This window comes from Physeter macrocephalus, unplaced genomic scaffold (assembly GCF_002837175.3).
Source record: "Physeter macrocephalus isolate SW-GA unplaced genomic scaffold, ASM283717v5 random_2, whole genome shotgun sequence".
NCBI classification, from domain to species: Eukaryota; Metazoa; Chordata; class Mammalia; order Artiodactyla; family Physeteridae; genus Physeter; species Physeter macrocephalus.
The window spans coordinates 214,259-229,216 of NW_021145289.1; the positions used below are offsets into that span (position 1 = coordinate 214,259).

The window sequence follows — 14,958 nt, forward strand, 5'->3', positions numbered from 1 at the left end:
CCTGGGACGCTCTCTGGGTGTGTGATGGCTCAGGCAGGGCTGGGCCCTGGGGCTGCCCAGGAAGGCAGGAGCAGCCAAGGTAGGCAGCGAGAAGAACAGGGAACCTCCTCGTAGCCCATCGCCAGGTCTGGCCCCATCCTCCATCTCCTAGAGTCCTCCCAGCAACCCAGGACATTAGGTAGGCACTAATGCCGCTTTACAGATGGCAGATGGAGGCTTCAAGGGATCGGGAGGCACTTGCCCAGGTCAGGGAGGGTACGTGCCAAAAACAGGCTTGGAGCCCCCCTCGGTGTTAGCAAGATCCGGTGGGACCAGTCAAGCTTCCCTGGGCGGCTGCATCAGTGGAGCAGCTTGGGACAGGCTGCAGAATGCAGTTTGATGATTAACACACCCTGCAATCCTTTTCTTCTCCAGCCTTCCCAGCAGCGACCCTGCAGACCATGACTGGGCCGCCCTTTCAGGGAGGGCTGGCGTCCCTACAAATAGCATGAGCTCCCGTGGCCTGGCTCCTCCGAGGGCCAGGGGTTGGGCGCCCTTACCCCAGTGCAACCTTCTCCCTCCCCATTGCACCGTGAGTAAACTGAGGCAGGGAGAGGTGCAGGGACTTGGCTGAGGCCACGTGGCTTGCAAGCAACAGAACTAGGACTTCATCCAGGCCTGGGTGACGTTAGTGCCGTGCTCTGACCCTCTACCTCCTGCAAGCGAGAACAGCGCTCTCCTTTGTCTGGCATCTGTAAATCTGGGCCTTGGCCATCACTTCAGACTGGCCTGGCCCACGTGTGACCAGAATCCCAGAGGGATGCCTGTTTGGGGTGTGTGACCGCCGGGGGCGGACCCCTGGCCCAGGACAGGGATGGTCAAGAACACTTGGTACTAGCATTTTGCATGTGCTGTCGGGAGTGCCCGTGCCCTTCAGCCTCTCGACCTTCCCGCCTGCCCTGGGCCTGGAGTCCGGGCTGCCCTGTGGAGCGGACAGCTGACGGGGCTGCCCAGTCCTGCACCAACCATGGGTGTCGTGTCAGCTCAGCCAATCGTCCAGCCAGTGTTAGCCCGGACCAGGAAACTGAGACCTGGAGGGACAGGGGGCTTGTGCGTGAGTCCTCAGCTCCTCAGTCTAACCTCCAACCAGAGCTGGCTTGGCTTCTCGTCCTGTCCCTCTCTGAACTTATGTCCCCTCCTCTGCAAGGTGGCAGGCTTAGACTGAGGACCTCCACGGACTCTTCTAAGCGCCTCTGCGGGCCCAGTGAATGCTGCAGGGGATTTGGGATCGAGGGTATCACAGGGGTGCGGTTGAGATGGGCAGCACAGGGCCCTGCCACCCGAAGCAGAGTGGGCCGGGGCAAGAGGCAAAGCCCATAAGAGGGGCCACTGGCAGAAAATTCAGTTTAAATCATCGGCATTGGGAGTGGCAAACACCCAGGTGGGTGGCAGGGTCCCTGGTTTGGCCAGCCCCAGCCAGGTGCCCCTCTGGGCAAGACCCTGGCCCCTGGGAAGGGTGAGGCTGTGCCCACCCATGGGGCCTGCTGACATGGTGGGTGTGGAAGAGAGCCCCTGGCACAGAGCTTGTACCTGGAGGACGCTCAACACCTTTGGCCGTTCTGTGGGGAGGGATTGGGGGCCCCCCTCCTGGGAGCAGGTGACCCTCAGGAAGCCTATCTCTGGGGAACAGACCCACCAGGCTGGCTCTTGAATCAGCCTCAGAAGGGGCCTGAAGCCAGGATTCATCTTCTCAGGATCTTTCTCCATCGTTTTGGTAAGAGATCCAGTGCCTCCCTCCCCAGCAAGACCCCAAGTCTTCACTTGGCAGCAAACCTGAGCCAGTTTTGAGAGCCTGAGCCAGAACAGTGACAGTCCCTATTTACCAAGCCCTTCCTGTGCAAGTGCAGTGTGGGCATAATCTTGTTAAGTCCTTACAACTCTGTGAGAGGAGGGACTCATTATCCCCATTTTACGGATGAGGAATCTGAGGCCCAGAGAGGCTAAGTTTCTTGCCCAGCATCACAGCTCAGTGGATAGCAGAGCCACTCTACACACACATTCTGTTGTGTCAGAAGCTAGAGCCACATTATGTGCCCTTAGTCCATGTTGTACCTCCCCCCTGGATTAGAGGAGAAATTGTTACTTGACGGCTTGGGAAGAAGGGAGCCCCTTCCCTCTTCCTCCAGCAGGAGTGAGCCACGAGTCACAGCCAACTTCTGTCTGGTCTCAGTTTGCCCCGTTGCGCAAGCCCGACATCAAGAGGCTGGGTGGCTCGTCACACACGTGCGCCATGAGCCGGAGAATCTCTGAGAGGCAGGTTGGGTGAACGTCGCTCCTCGGGGCCTGGGTGATGCTCGTGGAGAGGGCGAGGACTTTCCCCTCTGATAGGGCTCTCCCGAGGAGGTGCCACTCCAGCCTGGCCTTGAAAACACAGCAAATTGGAATTGGGCTCTGGGTGAAGCTTTGGCGGGGCCCCCGCGGATGTGTCTGCACGTGCCCTTGAACGCAGCTGTCCCCTGCTCCTGATTTCATCTATCATTCTCTCTTCAGTCTGAGGCTTTTCTCCTGACAAGCCTCTGGGCCTTTGCCCAGGAGGGGTGCCCTCCTGCCTGAGAGACTCTTCTCAAGAGCATGATGCCCTCGACACCCCGTTTTGCTGCCCTCCAGCACTCTGTCCTAGAATTACTCTGTGTCTTGCCCGCCTTGCATTAGACAGTGTGCAAACACCCTTGGGAAGCATCCAGGCTGGCGATGTTGGCCTTCGACCGTGCCCTCCTCTCCCCACCCGTCCACTCCTACTCGTTTCCCTCTCCTTCTCTTCCTTCTCTGGCGCGAAGTAGGCAGTGTCATTAGCTGTCGGGAGAAGGAAATGAATGAATGGATGGATGGCAAAAACAAACGTGAAGGGGAAGCAACCTAAGTGTCCATCGACAGCTGAATGGATAAAGAAGATGTGGCACATATATACAATGGAATATTACTCAGCCATAAAAAGAAACAAAATTGAGTTATTTGTAGTGAGGTGGATGGACCTAGAGTGTGTCATACAGAGTGAAGTAAGTCAGATAGAGAAAAACAAATACCATATGCTAACACATATATATGGAATCTTAAAAAAAAGAAAAAGGTCATGAAGAACCTAGGGGCAGGACAGGAATAAAGGCACAGACGTAGAGAATGGACTTGAGGACATGGGGAGGGGGAAGGGTAAGCTGGGACGGAGTGACAGATTGGCATGGATACTACCTAATGTAAAATAGATAGCTAGTGGGAAGCAGCTGCATAGCACAGGGAGGTCAGCTGGTGCTTTGTGACCACCTAGAGGGGTGGGATAGGGAGGGTGGGAGGGAGATGCAAGAGGGAGGGGATATGGGGATATATGTATATGTATAGCTGATTCACTTTGTTATAAAGCAGAAACTAACACACCATTGTAAAGCAATTATACTCCAATAACCATAAAGATGTTAAAGAAAAAAAAAAACACATGAAGGAACAACCCCTAGGAGTCCGTTTATAGCCCCCATTTTCCAAATGAGGAAACCAAGTCTCAGAGATGTTAGGTGGGCAGAGAGGTTTTGGAAGCCCCTACCTTTCCCAACATCCTCTGCTTCCGTCCCCGCAGTGCCAGGTGTGGCCCCAGGTTTGTGCTGGGCGTCTCCTGACCACCAGAGCTTTTCCCACCTGGAGGCATCCCTGAGGGCCCAGCAGCAGACTTGTCAGGCATACACTTCATTCAGCAGAACCTGCCAGTCTGCCCTGCCCCAGTCACCTACGAAGTTTCCACGCAGGAGAGAGGGAGGCGGGAAGCCGAGGGGCACGCAAAGAGGGGCACGCAGCAGGGACCTGCAGGGCAGGGCCAGACAAGACACACTGGGCTTCCCGGGCCTGGGTGTGGGCAGGCTGTCAGAATAGCTCAGAATAGTCTCAGCAGAAGTGAAGACATACAGGATTATTGAACCAAGGGTAGTTTGTGATTCTCAGGCAGCCCTGGCCAGGAGTTTCCCCAGACCCCAAGCCACCAGCTTCCTAGGTCTGTTTACTTATCTTTTCCTTGAGGCCAACTGCAGCTGCTGTCCTTTGGGGAAAAGACTCAGGATTTCAGGCCTCCCCTGAGCACTCAGGGCCGCCCAAGCCTCTGTGCTCAACCCCGCTGTCCCTGGAGTGAGTACGAGGGTCTCACAGCTGGAGATAACCAGGCACCCAGTTTTAATTATGCAAGGAGAAAGAAAGAAACACCTTCCAAATGTCTGGAAGTTCTGGGCAGGGAAAGCTCACTTGGGGGAACTATCAGGGAAGGCAGCATGGTGTAGGCGGTCCTTTGGGCATCAGAGGATGGACAGGGTTCCGACGGGTGGAGCTGGGACCACAGAGCTGTTGAAGGCGTGGTTTGGGGTAATAAGACAGTGCACGTTCTACCACTTCCATCTGCGTGACCACTGGTATCTGCTGCAAAGTTTCTTCGTCTGTAAAATAGGTCTTGCAGTTCCCTGGTGACAGAATCGTGCTGAAGATGGAGTGAGGCAGTGAGAGCTTCTGGGGCTGTTGAGGAAGGGCCCTGGCAGGCGGGGGAATCTGCCGGGTTTGTCACATCTTGAGCACAATGGGTGTGTTTGTGTGTGTGTTATTGGCAGCAGGTATGAGGATCGGAGGCCCGGTGACAGCCCTGAACTGCAGGCCAAGAGGTGGCATTGGTGTAGCCCCTGCCCACCACACCACCACACGGGGTGGTCCAGCTCCCTGCCCCAGTGGCTTGTGGGTAGGTCGGTGTTCTGGCCAGTGTCCTGCTCTACAAGGTCAGCCTGGGACCTCCCCTAGTGGGTGAGTAGTTAGACAGACAATTCAGAGCTGCCTTTTTCCTCCTGGCCATCAGGCCTTGGTTTCCACATAGGCCCAGTTAAAAGTGGGTGACTGGTTATCTCTGTCTCTTCCCCATGTCTGGATTCCCCCAGCTTGGTGAGGTCAGAGAACATGTATTCCAGGAATGTGGGAGGCGGGACAGCCTGCCTGGTTTGGATAACCATTGGGGTAAATATTTGCCTTGCTCCTGGAGCCAGCACTGGCTGCCAGGGTAGGACGAGGGGCCTGTTCCCAGGGTCATGTAAGGGGATGCTTCCCTGGGTGGGTCTTTGAGGTGAAGGAGCCCGTGCCTCCCGGGCGAACCCGGGAGCTGGGTCTGAGGCCACCCTGCCTGTGCAGGGCCCCTGAACCAGCAGCTGTTCGGCCCATCTGTAAAGTGGGGGTAGGCAGAGCTGCCTGGTCCAGCTCAGGTGAGTAGGATCAGCCCCACGTGAGAGCCAGTTCGGGTCAATCAGTTCAGCCAGTGGAGCAACAGGTTGGATCCGGTTTGGGTGGGTGCCCACACGACCGTGTTCTGGTCCCCACTTGACCACTTATGACCTTGACAGTTAACCCTCCCCCAGACTTCAACAGTCTCCATTCGCTGACCTGTTCTCGCGTGGCCCCTGCATCTCCATACCCGTGTCTCGTTAAACCCTCACAGCCACCAGGGCATGAGGGGCACGTGTGTGTGATTAGCAGCCGATGACGAGAGCCCTGAACTTCAGCTCAGCAGTGCCACTCGTGTGGTCCCCTGCCCTGCAACCACAGTGGGGCAGTCCAGTCCCCTCTCCCAGAGGCCTGGGGATAGGTCAGTGCTCTGGCTAACATCAGGCTCCACAAGGTCAGCCTGAAGCCTCTCCTGGGGGGTGAGTATCTGGAGGGGCAGCTAGTCCCTGTTTAGAGAGGAGATGGTCAGAGATGCCAAGTGACTTGCTCAAGGTCACCCAGCATTAAAGGGCAGAGCAGGCAGAGCAAACCCAGCTCTACGGCCACCCTTGCCCTCAACCTCACCGCTGAGGACAGGGCCGGGCTCCAGGCCAGAATGTGAGCTCCCAACCCTTGGCGGCTTAGAGAACAACTGGTCACTTAGCCACGGGCACAGAGCCCTCATGAGGCCCCACATCCTGGACACCCTGTGGCACGGGCACCTCTGTCCTCCCAAGAATCCCTAGTCAGCCCCGCATCTCTCTGGGCCAGCCCCAGCCCCAATCAGCTTGGCCTGGTGCCTCCACCCAAGCCCACACCCAGGTGGGCCCTTCCTCCCAGGGGATCCATTAGAGGAGGAGGGGATGGGAAGGTGACTGTGGCTGGGGGAATCCATCTGGGTCCTGGGACGGTCCCCACCCCCGAGTGACCTCTGCCAGACCCAGCCTTGCCACTTTCCAGCTGCAGCACCTCTGGCAACTCTACCCTCCCTCGGAGCTCAGTGTCCTGCTCTGCAAAATGGGTACTCGTTCCCGCCTTGCCCTGCCCCCGAGAGCGCCAGACACGCGATGAGAGTGAAAGCACGTTTCAACCTGTGATCTGCACACCGCGTCTTCTGCCCCTTCCTGCCCTCGCAGCCAGAAGTGGCCCTGTGGTCAGGGCGTCCCCCTCACCCAACCCGGAGTGGGAGTCCTGAGCTGAGGATGCCCAGGAGAGCCCTTTGGGCAGTGGGGCACCTATCCCTCTGGGAGCCTGGGTGGGCCCTACCACCCCCCTGGGCCCTGCGTCTAAGGCTGTGCCCCGCCCCAGGGCACCGAGGGCCCTTTAAGCAGAGAACACTTACCTGCGTGGATGCATGTCCTTTATGGTTGTGGTGTGCTCAGGCTGGGAGCAGGCACGGGACACCTCTCCCTCGTCTCACCAGGTGGCCAGACCCTTACAGGCTGTGAGGCTCACCTCAGGGCACCCAGGGGGCCGGGGATGGGGATGGATGATTTCACCTCTGTGTTCACAGCCCCACCTGGGCCTGAGCTCCCCCACCTCCACCCCAACCTGTTTGAGCAGCCAGTGCGAGTGAGGCCCAGCACAGGGTCAAGGGAGCCCGGGTGCCCAGTGCCAGCTGGGCAGGGTGTGGGCTCCCTGGCTGGTCATCTGGTAGTGGGCAGAGTCCGAGTGTCGGCAGACCACCCGCTCATGTCCGGGCTCTGTTCTTATTACTTATTCGCTCCTTACTACCTGCATGACCTTAGGAAGCTATAGAAGCTCTCTAGGCCTCGTGTGTAAACTGGGGGTGCTCTTTAGTTTCTACCTCGTGGCATTTCACCGAGGGCTAAAGGAATATAATATCCCAGGCATCACCCCCAATTTGGACCCAATCAAGGCGAGCTCCTGGTCCTTTCTCCTTCCCAGGTTGGGGTCCAATACAGGTTTATGGGGAAAAGGGTCAGTCCCCAACCAGGGGAGTTCATATCCTGGTGCCCCCTCTGTGTGGTGCCCTTGCTGTGTGACCTTGGACAAGTCTCTTCCCCTCTCTGGTCTGTTTGCCCCTTTGCTCAAGCCCGACAGCAAAGAACCGGGGATGGCTGGGGGCAGAGAGGCACGAGCATGTGCGCCATGAGTCCAGGCGTCTCTGAGAGGCAGGATGGGCAGGCGTTGTTCCTTGGGGCCTGGATGTCGCTCACCGAATGAGCGAGGACTTTCCGGCTTCTGTCTCAGCTGCCAAAATAATTATTTTCTCTTTGTCAGTGGGTCTGTGGCCAGCTTGCCTTTGGGAAAGGCCTGAGCTGTGGGCAGTGGGGAAGCAGGAGGCTGATTCCAGTTCTCCCCCAGCCACTGACTTGCTGCGTGACCCCGGGACGGGGGCAGGTGCTGCTCTCTCCAGGCCTCACTTTCCTCCTCTGTGAAATGGGAGAGTTGGAGTCAAGGACCGTTTGTGTCCCCATGGCTAGCAGAGTTTGGGGACTGCCAGAGTCGAAGAGTCAGGACGCAGAGATATTCTCTTTCCCGTGTGGGGTGGAGGTGCCAGGCTAGGCTGCGGGGGCCTGGGGCTCAGGACCCCAGCGCTCCATGGAGGCCGGCGCCAGCTCCCGCAAGGTAATTTAGCCTCCGCTGACATGGCCGGAAAGCTACCTGCCTATGAGTGCCGACTCATATGCGTTACCTTATACTGTCTGTACCACTCTTAGAGGGAGGACCCCTCCTCTCTATATTGCCTCCCACAGATAAGGAAACAGAGGCACAGAGAAGTTTAAGAAATTGCCCAAAGCCACGTGGTAAGGGGATGAAACCAGGACTTGAACCAGATCATTTTTATTATTGAGCCCACTTCTCAAATGCCAGGCCTTGGTGCCCTTTATTGAAGCCATAGGCACCCACTTCACTCCCTGGGAGACCCTGCCTGCTGCACAGCGGGTCTGAGGCCTCCGCCAGACCCCCACACGTGTGGGAGCCCACAGTTAATGTGGCCAGTTGCACGCCCACTCCTGGTGTAGCCACGGGCCTCATCCTAAGAGGCGCTCAGCCCTGTAGGCAGGTTTCCCATATATATATATATATATATATATATATATATATATATTTTAAATTTATTTGGCTGCGCTAGGTCTTAGTTGCAGCATGCGGGATCTTCGTTTTCGCGTGCGGGATCTTTTGATTGCAACATGCGAACTCTTAGTTGTGGCATGTGGGATCTAGTTCCCTGACCAGGGATCGAACCCAGAGCATGCAGCCTTAGCCACTGGACCACCAGGGAAGTCCCATGGTTTCCCATTTCTTTTTTTTTTTTTTTTTTTTTTTAGCACAGGCTCCGGACGCGCAGGCCCAGCGGCCATGGCCCACGGGCCCAGCCGCTCCGCGGCATGCGGGATCCTCCCAGACCGGGGCACGAACCCGCGTCCCCTGCATCGGCAGGCGGACTCTCAACCACTGCGCCACCAGGGAAGCCCGGTTTCCCATTTCTTAGAGGAGGGCACGCAGGTGCAGGGAGCATGGCGATCACCCGGAACCATCCAGCGAGGTGCCTTCATAGCTGGGACTCAAACTCTGGGCTCTGTGGCTCCCACCCTGCAGCCAGGACTCCAGAGAAGCCTCCCTGCCAGGCCCCTGGGTCTGGTCCTCCTGGATTCCCATGGGGCCCAGTGGGTAGGGAGGAGAGGGGAGTACTGGTGGCACATTGTGGAGATGGTGCAGCTGGACCCACTGCAATGGGGGGCAGGGGGACTGGGGTCCCCACATACCCAGCGCACCCGCGGATCCTGCCACTTCTCCCCCTCTGCTCTGAGCACCACTGTCTCTGGCCCAGACCCCGGGGGCAGCCTCCCCACTGGTTTCCCTGGCTCCTCCTGTCCCTTCTAAGCCCTTCTCCCTAGCAGCCATGGGGATCTGTTCAAACTAGACCTAAGCTCATGTCCCTCAGCTGCTCAGACTCTCTCCTGGCTGCCATCCACCCTCGCAATGATCAGGGCTGCCTCTTGGCTGTCACTCACCCCACCCCTCCCTCCCCTACCGCACCCACCACACCACCCATTCTCAAGTCTTCTGCTGAGCCAGTCTTTTTACCCCATCTTGGAGTCTTCACATGTACTGTTCCCTGTGCCTGGAACACTGTTCCATGCATCTTGGCCTGCCTCTCTCTGGCTCATCCTTCAACTTTACTTCCCCAAAGAGACACCCCTGAAACTTGAGTTTATGCTGTGTACGGTCGCCCTTGTACTCGTTCTTTCTGGCAGACATCACTTGTAATGATGTATTGTTTGCTTCTTTGCCTATTATCAGAGTTCCTACAGGTCAGGGACCACTATCCTGTTCACAGCTCAGGGTGTTTGCTCAATGTCTCTGGAGTGAATGAACGAATGTCGAGTGCTTCTGTCACCCTATGTCCTTAGATCCTCCCAGAAACCCTAAGAGAGATCATTGGGATCCCATTTAACAGGTGACAAAACTGAAACCTGGAGAGGCCGGGAGCTTATCCACGATCACGTAGCCAGTAGCTGGCAGGTGTGGGGTGTCAGGGGCCTGTTTGTGTTAGGGCTCCCCAGCATGATGCCCCTTTTCCTCTCCATCCTTCAGATTCCCCATCTGTCAAGTGGGGACGAATGGTTTGGCCGGCAGTAAACGTTCCAGCAGGTGGGCGGTGTGGCTGGGGTGGGGTGGGGAGATGTTGTAGCAGGTCATTTCTGGGGCCCCTGCTGTGAGTGGTCCCTGACCACCCTTCTCATTGCAGCAGGATGGAGCTGGAGTGAGGCAGAGGGGCCGCCAGCTGCTGACCGGCACGCGGGACGCTGGTGATTTGTGGGTCACTGAGGTAGGTGTGCGGCTGGGCTGGGTGGGGGGCAACTTGGCCTGGATGCTTGGGGAAGGGGCAGTATGTCCTGAGTGGGGGACAGGTGCCGGCCCCGGCATACTGCGCCTTTGACTGTGGCACAGCCCTCATGGGCGGGATTGGGTGTGGCACCCACCCCGTCCCCACTGAGACCTCGTCGGCCCCCAGAGGGGCCTCTTAGGCCTGGCCTGTCTCTACAGTGGTTGCCAGGGCAGGGGTGGGGAGATGCACACAGAAAGAGGGGCAGGTTTGGCGTCCCCAGCATTGGTACAGCAGCCCTGTCTGTACCACTCAAGCCCGTGGCACGTGGGCTTCATGCACTAGAAGCAACATGGCAGCTACATGGGAAGAGGCCTGGGTGGGCAGAGAGGCCTGTTCGCTGGGCTGGGTGCTGTGGCCGGCCCACCCCCTTCTCTCCCACAGTCGCTCTGAGGTGCACACCTGAGCACTCAAGTCTCTGGGCTCTGGGGTCAGAGTGCCTGCATGCAAATCCTGGCCCGGCCGCTCGTCCACCATGACCTTGTGCGGTTTCTTTGTGCCTTGGTTTACCTGTCTGTAAAAGAGGGATTGGGCTCACAGCACCGGCGCCCACAGGTGTGCTGGCACAGCTGGCACACAGTAAACACTCTGGACCTATCATTTTCCTCAGCAGTGTAGGGCCCCTTCCTTCTTCTTGCATACCTCAGTTCCCACCATCCCTCCTCCCTGAGGGCCCACCAGTGCCGGGATAGAGACCAAGTGGTCGTCCAGCCTGACGAGGGAGGGGGCTTGGGCCCCGCAGGGAACTCCCGGGAGCAGCTGGAGCCCGAAGGTCCCGAGCTGAGCCTCCCGGGCCTGCCTCAGGCCCGGACACCAGAGTGTCTCATCCCAGAGTGGCATTTCAGGGTTGATGACACTTGGCCCTGTGCCAGAGGGCAACCCGTGTAATCCCTCTTTACTCTGTGGCTCCCAACCCAGAGATGAGAGGCTGTCACAGAAATGCTGACTTGGGCCAGGGCCTTTTGTCCCAAGGCTCTGGGGCCCAGCCAGGGGAGCCCGAGTCTTCATCCTGACGTGAGGCGCCCTGCCCGATCGTCTCCCTGCTGCCCTCAGCATCTCTCCTGAGGTCCCAGTGCTCCCAGGTACCCACAGGCAGGGCCAGGCGAGCCCTGGGGATCCTCTAAGCTTCAGCCAGACTCTGGAACCAGGGAGCAGGCCTTGATCTCCCTTCCTGCTGTAGAAAATCCTGACTTCCTCCTATCAGCTGCACGACCTTGGGCAAGTCCTTTCACTTTCGTGAGCATTCTCATCTGAAAATGAGGATAATCATACCAGCGTTTCTGAGAGGGCTGTTCTGAGGATGCTTAGAAGCCTGGAATATTTTAAGTGTTGCAGCTTGGTGAGAGTCGGCTGTGTACCAGGCACTAGGCTCCTGAAATACATATTTCTCCACACAGTAATCCCATGAGGAGGTATGTTGAATGCCTCATTCTCCAGAGGCTCAGTGTGGTTAAGAAACCCATAGAGCTGTATGTGGTGGAGTGGGGATTTGAACCGGGAGAGGTAACTTGGAATTAAGCAGCCCAGGCTCAGTGTAGGTGCTCAGGAAACAACCCCCATTTCTACCGGGCGGCCTTTGTCCAGCCCTCCAAGCGTGGCTGCCCGCAGGAGCCGGTGGGTGGCCCCCGAAGGCTGGTGGCCTGCCCCTCCCATGAGGGCTCACCGGCAACTCCATAAGGCTAGGGGAACCTGCTGCTAATTGTGAGGTAACCTTTGAAATTCTCCTTCACGGTGGGTTCTCTTTTCGGATGTTTTTCAAGGTAATTCATTCCCTTTCCAGCAATTGCTGGTGGAGGAGCATTAGGCAGCTGGTAATTAATCATAGAAGCAGCTTGGAGTTTATTCTTTTAAAAGAAGAAAAAGGAGGAACAGAAAGCCTTGGTGGAAAAAAAGAAAAGGAAAGAAAACCACTCCAAGGCGAGGGTGGTAATCAATACCTCGGTGTCCTAGAAACGGCTGGGGGTGGGGATGGCAGACGTGCAGCCTTCTCCCTTTCTTCCCCGGGGCTGGCAGATGGTCAGTGCCTGCAGCATCATGTGTGAGTCTCTGCCCTTAAGCATCAGCTCCCTGCGTGACTCTAAGCAAGCTGCTGCCTCTCCCCCGACTCATCTTTGCTGCCTGTAAAATGGGCGAAGGTCAAGTGTCAGACTAGGAAAGAATATTAAACGACCGTGCTTGTTCACTGCCACATCCTAGTGCCCGGCACGTGGTCAGTGCCTGGTCGATATTTTATCAGTGGAGTGAGTAAACGAATGAATGATTTTCTTGGAACTTTGTTAGCTGTCATCAGTCAAGGAGGTGGTCCTGGCTACAGAACACTGTTTCTTTAGTTCTGTTATAATTTAGAGTGACAGGCAGGGTGACAGGCTAGTTATGTCACTTTCCAAACTAATGATGAAAGGACAGTCTTTGATGAAAGGCAGACTCTGGCCAACCGAGCTCGGGCCCCTCAGTGGCAACCACACTGTCTCTGTGGTGTCCTCAAGTTCAACTTTCCAGGAGTCTGAGCTGTCTGGAGATTTTTTTTTTCAAGCTGCTTTCTGGGAAGATAGTGAGCTCCTCGTAGCTAGAAAATATGCAAGCTGGGGTTAGGGCTGCACATAGCACTCAGGCAGCATTCCTGAGTTTGGTTGAGAGCATGAGACTCCCCGGGTTGGACACCGAGGAGGCTGGACTGGCAGAGAGAGAAGCCTCTCCCCTCTGGGAAGGCTGGAGGAGGCCGCTGAGAAGGGGGCTTGTCCATGCAGGACTCCGCTGCTTTGGTGCCTGTTCTCTGGAGGGAAGGAGAGTGTGCAGGTGTGTGTGTGTGTGTGCCCTCGTGTGCTGGTACGTGCACGTGAACAGGTGTCTGTGATTATCTAGGCTGTGACGTATGTGAATATGCGTGAGTGTGCAAGGAAAGGAGAGTGCCCACCCATATAGGAGTGCCCCCACCCCTGTGTGCACCTCCCGTCAAGAACCTGGCACCTCAGGCCATCCCCACACACGAGACTTGGCTCCAGCCTCCCATTCGGACTGAGCAGATGGGCCCTGCCTCCCTGGTGACCACGGCAGAGCTGACTGAGGGGCAGTGTTGGGGACAAGGTGGGCTCCTGAGGGACCCTGGAGGGGAAGCACGCCCGGGCCCTGAACGCTGACCTCCCGGCCCCCAGCTGGCCACATCCCAGCAGCTGCCCACGGTCACGGAAGGAGATGGTTCTTGGAGGTCCATGCCTCCTGCTCCAGACGCGCACCCCCTGAGTCTAGTCCTAAGAGTGGGTGGTCCCAGCCGGCCCCCCATGGGGAGGAGGGTGGGTCTGCTTGGGGAGTCCTCGGAGCAGCCTGGCCAACTTGGCCCTGGTGTTTTCTTTACTTCTTCTCTCCTTGGCCTCCAAATCCCAGCTCGTGTGCATGTGTGTGTGCGTGTGTGTCTGTCTGTCTGTCTCTCTCTCTCTGCCCCTGCACGTCTTTGTGTCTCTCTGTCTGGTTCTCTCTGCGCGGGCACCTCTCTTCTGCCCAGCTCCCCTCTATTCTCACGGCGGCAGCCCCACTCTCCCTCCCTCTCAGCTGTGTGTCATCACCTCCATCATCCCAGGACTCCGCAGAACGGACACCTCCCAGGCTCCCACCCTGCCGTCTTTCCCCCCGTTTGCCCAGCTCTGGCAGCACAGTGTCCTCCCACCCTGCTCTTTGGAGACGCCCAAGGCAGCGCCCCACAATCCCACCTCTGGGAGGCGGTGCGCTGTGTGTGGTGGGCCCCATCCCACGCCCTGGGGGCAGGCACCGTCCCATCCCCACGAACCCACCATGCCGACCACTCAGGATGGAGCCTGATCTGCTGGCTAAGAGATCTGCCCCCATGGCTGCCCCTCTGTGCCATCCTGGGCATAGGGGCCGCTGGCCACAAGCTAGAGCAGGGGAGAAGGAGGGGGCCTGCATCCACTAACAGAGGCGCTTGGAAACCTGGCGTTTCTCTCCAGCACTAATGAAATTCCTACTATAATTAGAAATGAGGTGCCCGGGAGCTGACTGCCTGGAGGGAGGGGCTGTATGCTCATGAATAAATAAATTGTCCTCTTCTGAGGGGAGAAGGAGCCAGAGGGTGGGCCCCCTGAGAACTGCAGGCCGGGACGGTCTCAGTGGCCTGTGAGGTGGGCAGTGGGCCCTGGTGGCCCCCACTCACCTGGATGCCCTCGGGGACCTCTCTGGGTCCCCATCCCCCGCCAGCCAGTCTTCCTGCAAGTGCCTGCTGTGTGCCAGGCCGACCCAGCCTGGCATTCGAGGCCGCCACCATCAGGCCCCAGCCTCCTTCACGGGTGTCCTGAACTGCAGCTCCACCGTGCTGCCCCCTCCCCATCGTTGTCACTGGTCCCCACTGCTGCACCTTCCTCCTTCGCTTCCTCCTGCCTCGAGAGCCCTCAGCCCTGTTGCCTCATGGCTCGAAACTTTGGGAGCCTTCTTCCAGCCGTGCTTCCTCCACAGGACCGGACACGGCCTCTTCCCCGCTGGGCCCCGTGGCCTCCATTCCTCAGAGGCCCTGGTCCTTTCCTCTCTGAAGTCTCCTCAGCTCTACACCCTCTCCTCATACCCTGATGCCCTGCAGAGTGCCCATCGCACCGTCCGCCACATCATCTTTTATTTTGTATTCAGTACGTGTTGGGATGATAACATATTGGATGTTTTACACTCTTTTTTTCATACTAAGTCTTCGAAACCTGTTGTGTATCTAACACGGACACCACCTTGCGGGCTCCGGCGTTCAGTTGCCATGTGTGGTTCTCGGCTGCCATATGGGACCACGCGGCCTTGGCGGCCCCGGTTTCCTTGTTTCCGGGGGGGGGGGGGCGGGGAACTGAGGCTGGGGAAGGAAATCT

At 57.6% G+C, this 14,958-nt stretch overlaps 1 protein-coding gene across 1 annotated transcript in view; it reads left to right on the forward strand.

Moving 5' to 3' along the window:
• The window catches only part of LOC114484757 (translation initiation factor IF-2-like), a 135,388-nt gene that overhangs the window by 82,060 nt on the left and 38,370 nt on the right, over positions 1–14,958 (forward strand). The window contains exon 5 of the mRNA XM_028483042.2: positions 9,968–10,048. Coding sequence (XP_028338843.2) covers positions 9,968–10,048 — 81 coding nt within the window. The remainder of the gene's footprint in view (positions 1–9,967; positions 10,049–14,958) is intronic.